Here is a 5,602-nt window from a genome sequence, read left to right as displayed (position 1 = left end):
TGTTGGGTATTTCCAAGTAGGGTCTTGAGAAATATTTGCCTGGGCTGACCTTGAACTGCAATCCTCTTGATCTCTGCCTCCTGTGTAGCTAGGATTACAGGTGTGAGCCCCAGCTCCCTGCAGGAGCTCTCTTGATGTCTTGTATTCTCCTCCACTCTTAGAGTGCATGGGCATTCCTCCCTAAGAGATGGTCGTCTGTCTCCTTTTGTATACGCTCAGTGACCAGGCAGCTCTGTTGCCATTATTGTGACTGTTAGGAAGTTCCTCCTTCTACTGAACAAAATGCAGTATTTATTAGATACTTGCTAAGTGCCAGTTTGATGAACAAGAAACTGCCTCTGGACTGTGCAACTCAGAACAAGTCGAGATCACAAGGCATGCTCAGTGCTGCGATTGAGGAAAACTACGGGAGAATGCCTTGGACCCTCTAGCCTGGTGTAGGGGACAAGGGGTATCAGAAGAAATGACATTAAAGCTGAGAAAGATGACAGGGAAGCAGGCAGGTGAAGAGAGGGAAGCTAGGAGTTTCTGGCAGATAAAAGAAAACAGGATGTGTAAAGGCCTGGGGGCTCCTAAGGGGTGGTGTTAGGGGCAGTATTTAAATATTTAAGCCTGATCAGAGCAGAGCAGCATACAAGGTGAAGGAAGAGAGGAGGAATGAGACTGGAAGGGCAGTTGAACCTTGCTGGGGCACACTGAATTGTTTGGTCCTTATCTATTTCCCTGAGTAAACACAGGAACAAATTAATGAATGGTGATTGCTGAGGGTTCCATATTTTCTAGTCCAGAGGGACCAAGTGGTTTCAGTATTTGTTGCCCAAATTGGCCTACCCTGAATATCACTCTTTGGCCCTCTGTCTGGCCAGGGGAGGCCTTATTTAGCCTGGCCCAGCTCCACTGAACTTTCCTTGGGAATGTCTATATATAGGGGAAGGAGGCAGCCCAGTTGTCACTGTCCATCTGCCTTCCTTGGTGTCCAGCACTTTACTGGCCCCAGACCCGCTATCAGTTGTCTCAGTGCTCTTTCTGTTGACTTAGCCACTATCCATTAGCCTAGCCTACTCTCCGCTGCCCAACCCGGATCCGGTGAATTCTCAGGGCAGGCTCCCTTTGAACTAGATCTTTGCTCTCCAGAGAACTAGCTGAGCAACTCTGGATTTCTTCACTGAGCTCTAGGAAGGGGCCAGCTACCCCTTTAACACTTAGAGGACCTTCTCCTCCCTCCCCCTTCTGTCTCCACTGAATCCCAAACACCCTTTCTCTGGAGAAAGGTAACTTGAGAGAAGAATTTTTTGTTTCCCACCCTTATTTCTCCTCCTCCAAATGCACAGCCCACTCTTCTCAATCCCTCTGTACACTTCTCCTTCTAGATGGGTCTCCCAAGGACTACATGTCCCAACTTCTCCCTAGTTAATAATATTTTTTATTTTCTGGCCTTGCTGGTGTTTGAACTCAGAGCCTCATGCTTGCTAGACAGGTGCTCTAACTTTTGAGCCATGCCACCAGATCCAAAACTTTTAAGAATTGTCAAAAGCCAGGTTGAGTGGTAGAAGTTTGATTGCTTGAGTCCTGGAGTTTGAGGCTGGCATGGGTAACATAGGGAGACACTGTCTCAAAAATAAATTAATTTGAAAAAAAAGAATCATCAGCATTCCTATAGACCTTTGTGGTTTTCAAAGCCCTCCCATCAGATGGGGATAATAATATTTGCCACCTCATAGGGTGAGTCCTACATGAGATCATGTGATTAAAATGCTTAGCACAGGGCTGAAGGTGTGGCTCAAGCGGGAGAGTGCCTGCCTAGCAAACTCGAAGCCCTAAATTCAAACCCCAGTACCACAAAAATAAATAAATAATAATAAAAAAAGCTCGTCATGTTGTAAAAGTTCAATAAACTAGCCAAGCTATCACTTCCCCTGTTCTGTCCCCTACTACTTTTACCATGGTTCAAAGACAGGAGCGCTCTACTTGCCAAGCACCAACCTCATGAACTTGGCGCAAACTGGGTGACTTACACCTGGACTCCTATTTATTTGGTCTCTCTGTGAGGTCCGTTGTGACTCTCTCCATCTCACAGATAAAGAATGCAGGCTCAGAGCCATATCACTACCTGCCCAAGGTCACCCTGCTTGCAGAAGCAGGACTGAATCTTGAATTTTGGACTTCGAGGCTTGTGCGCTTCTCATTCCACCATGCTATTCTGATCGTTCTCACCCATCTTGGAGCAAGTGTGCATCCTAAGGAGGGGGGGGTGCTCTCTAAGGTGGTGGAGCAGGGCGGGCCCTCATCATGAGAATCTAGGATGTCAAGGCCTGCCACCTGCTCGAGGCTTAAATTTCCCTGCAAGGGCCCTTGGCTAAATTAGGTAATGGGCTAGGACTCTGTGAGGGGTGGGGCCTCCTGACCCCAGAATCTGATTGGGCAGGGTATCCAGTCCTGGGGAGTGAGGAGGTGGGAGGAGAGGGTGCTCCTACAAATCCTGGGGGCTGGAGTGGGCCACAGCATCTTTGGGTGGTGGAGTGCAGAGAAGACAACTCATAGCAGAGGAGTCCCAGTGACCTGCAACCATGGTAAGGACAAGAAGGGGCTTCATTGTCTTGCTTGTAGGAGCACTTCTGGGCCTCATTCAGGGCCTATCTGGGTACTCTGTGGGCAGTAACTTGGATGTCTGGAGGTGGAAAATGAGGGTTCCTGGAACCCAGGTCTCTTAGAGAAATCCTGGGGAAAGGTCAGGACTTCTCTTGGATCATGAGTGCTGGGATGTCCAGGCCTGTGACTCCCTGGTTACCTTGAGACTTGTAACTATGCTGTCATGGAGCTGTGAGGTGGTGGTGGTGGTGGTAGGTCTTTGCTGTTCTCCTTCATAGGAGAGATGGGGGACCCTGAGGGCTAGAGGGCAAGCCAATGGCAGCGTGGGTTTTCTAAGGCTGGCCAAATTTCCTGTTAGTGAGAGAAGCAAAGCTCCCTAGAAGATGGGAGGCCTGCAGCACCTGAAGCCAGCTCAGGTGCAGTGTTCAAGAGTCCTGAGGATGAGGGGAAGAGATGGTGGATAACAGAGCAGAGTTAGAGAGAACACAGCTGCCCAGAGAGGAGTCCCGATCTGGGGCTGTCATTTCTTCTGACATCCCCCTCCCCACTTCACTTCAAGGAGTAACTAGACCCCAGAGGCCAGCTGCTTTTGCCCATGTCCTACTAAAAATAGTCTGCTCTCCTGGCATAGGGCAAGAGGAGGGGGAGGGGAAGAGGCTGGCCAGGGCCAGCTGGCTGAAGAACATTTTGGACTCCTCACATGTTCCTCAGCACCAACCTCAGTCCAAAGCCCCTGACCAAGATGGCTTGGCTTGGATTGTGACTTGTAAACCCCCATGGAAATCTTATTTTCACAACAAAGCCCTTATCACATTCTTCCCAGCATGAGAGGTACTTAGTCCAGTGACTGAATCTCAAGAGAGAAGGAAACCTAAAATCCTCATCTCTGCAAATTCTCTGAGGGGAGGGATGAGGTATCTTCTCCTCTGAGTGGTCTTAGTGTCTGTTGTCCATTCTGACATTTAGCAGGTGCTCAATAACTCTGTGTTGCATTATTGTTTATTGAGAACAAACATTTATTGAGCAACCATTAAAATGCCAGGCACCAGTAGGAACTAGGGAGAACTGGGAAATCATGCTTAGAACAGTGATGAAGTGTCACACTTTCATCTTATCCCTGAAGATCTGCTGAGAAGGGATGAGGGCATGCTATGTGACTTGCCCAAGAGTCATTGGGTCACTTATCTTCTGGACTCCAGTGGATAAATGAGACCTTGGACATTCTCTCTCTCTTTCCTTTTTCTTTCTTTCTTTCTTTTTTTTTTTTTTTGACAGTACTGGGGTTTGAACTCAGGTGCTCTTACCACTTGAGCCACACCACTGGCCCCAGATCTTGGACATCTTTTATTTATTTATTTAATTCTTTTAATGGTACTGGAACCTGAACTCAGGGCCTCATGCTTGTTATGCAGGTGTTCTACCACTTGAGTCACTCCACCACTTGAGTCAATCCGCCAGCCCTTTTTTGTGACAGGTATTTTTGAGAGAGGGTCTCACAAACTACTTGCCCTGGGCTGGCTTCCAACCACAATACTCCTGATTGCTGCCTCCTGTGTAGCTAGGATTACAGGAGTGAACCACTCCTGTAATCCAAGAATGTCCTGGCTGGACATTCTTGATCTGTCTCTTGTTTTTTTTTTTTTTCCCCAGCACAGAGGCTGGGTACTGTGGGGGCACCTACTTCCAGAAATGGGGATCCAGGTGAGAATCTGCTCTAGTGCTGCCCCTTCTGCTCTCTGACTCTCTCTATCTTCCACAGACGGACCAGCAGGCTGAGGCCCGGTCCTACCTCAGTGAGGAGATGATCGCTGGTGAGTGAGGATGGGATTGCTGGGCTCGGGGGTTGTACTAGGGGAACCTTCTGGTGCCAGAGCAGAGTGGGGACCTTAGAGGTGTGGCTGATGTGTTAGTTCAGTGGGCCTTACCTCAGCCCTCCACTTCCCTCCCCCCACAGAGTTCAAGGCTGCCTTTGACATGTTTGATGCTGATGGTGGTGGGGACATCAGCGTCAAAGAGTTGGGCACCGTGATGAGGATGCTGGGCCAGACACCCACGAAAGAGGAGTTGGACGCCATCATTGAGGAGGTGGATGAGGATGGTGAGCTGTGGTCCTCCAAGGCAGGAGATGGTGGGGGGAGGCAGGCATTCAGGGATGGGCTCAGCCCACCATTTGCACCTCTCAGGCAGTGGTACCATCGACTTCGAGGAGTTCTTGGTCATGATGGTGCGTCAGATGAAAGAGGATGCGAAGGGGAAGAGCGAGGAGGAACTGGCTGAGTGTTTCCGCATCTTTGACAGGTACTCAGTGGGTCTGGGAGCACAGAAGGGGGAACAGACAGGGCGCAAAGGTTCCCAGGATGGGGATGGGGGTGAGATCAGGCACTGAGCGTGGTCAGGGGAGCTCACCCGGCCCCTGCTCCCTGCCCCCTGCCCCTCCGCCCCCCGGAAGGAACGCAGACGGCTACATTGATGCTGAAGAGCTGGCTGAGATTTTCAGGGCTTCCGGGGAGCACGTGACAGACGAGGAAATCGAATCCCTGATGAAAGACGGGGACAAGAACAACGATGGCCGCATTGACTTCGACGGTGAGGGCCGGGGTAGTGTCAGGGACGTGGCTGGAGTGCAGGTGGCACCCGCGTGGATGTCCTTGGTTTTGTGGGTGGGGCTGGGCGTAGCCTGAGTGAGTTGCTTCCTCTTCTCCCCGGTGGCTGCTAAGAGCTCTGGCGGCTTTGTGCAATTTATTAATGGCAACGCACGCCTCGTGCCAGGATCCCTGGCCGGGCCTCCGCGTCCCGAGTGGGACCCCTGACCCCCACCCCCCTTCTTCCCCCGCAGAGTTCTTGAAGATGATGGAGGGCGTGCAGTAAGGAGTGGGCCGTCGCCCACACGCAGATCGCGCGTCCCTGGGGCGTGGGCAGCTCCACTCCCGCCGATAGGTTCCCGCCCCACCAGCGAGGCGCGTCCCCCTTGGGCTCTGGGTCTGGAAGTAATAAAAGCCAACATTGCAAAGTG

General features: G+C 51.0%; 1 protein-coding gene across 1 annotated transcript; it reads left to right on the top strand.

Annotated features, from left to right (window-relative positions):
• Positions 1-2,418: 2,418 nt before the first annotated feature.
• Positions 2,419-5,602, top strand: Tnnc2 (troponin C2, fast skeletal type). Its single transcript, XM_020168024.2, has 6 exons — positions 2,419-2,570; positions 4,349-4,400; positions 4,544-4,687; positions 4,773-4,887; positions 5,039-5,175; positions 5,426-5,602. The coding sequence occupies exons 1-6, from the start codon at positions 2,568-2,570 to the stop codon at positions 5,455-5,457; spliced, it is 483 nt and encodes a 160-aa protein (XP_020023613.1). The 5' UTR covers positions 2,419-2,567; the 3' UTR covers positions 5,458-5,602.

Source organism: Castor canadensis, chromosome 5 (assembly GCF_047511655.1).
Source record: "Castor canadensis chromosome 5, mCasCan1.hap1v2, whole genome shotgun sequence".
In the NCBI taxonomy this organism is placed as follows: domain Eukaryota; kingdom Metazoa; phylum Chordata; class Mammalia; order Rodentia; family Castoridae; genus Castor; species Castor canadensis.
The sequence above is the reverse complement of the archived record's forward strand: the minus strand, read 5'-3'. Positions and strand labels throughout refer to the sequence as shown.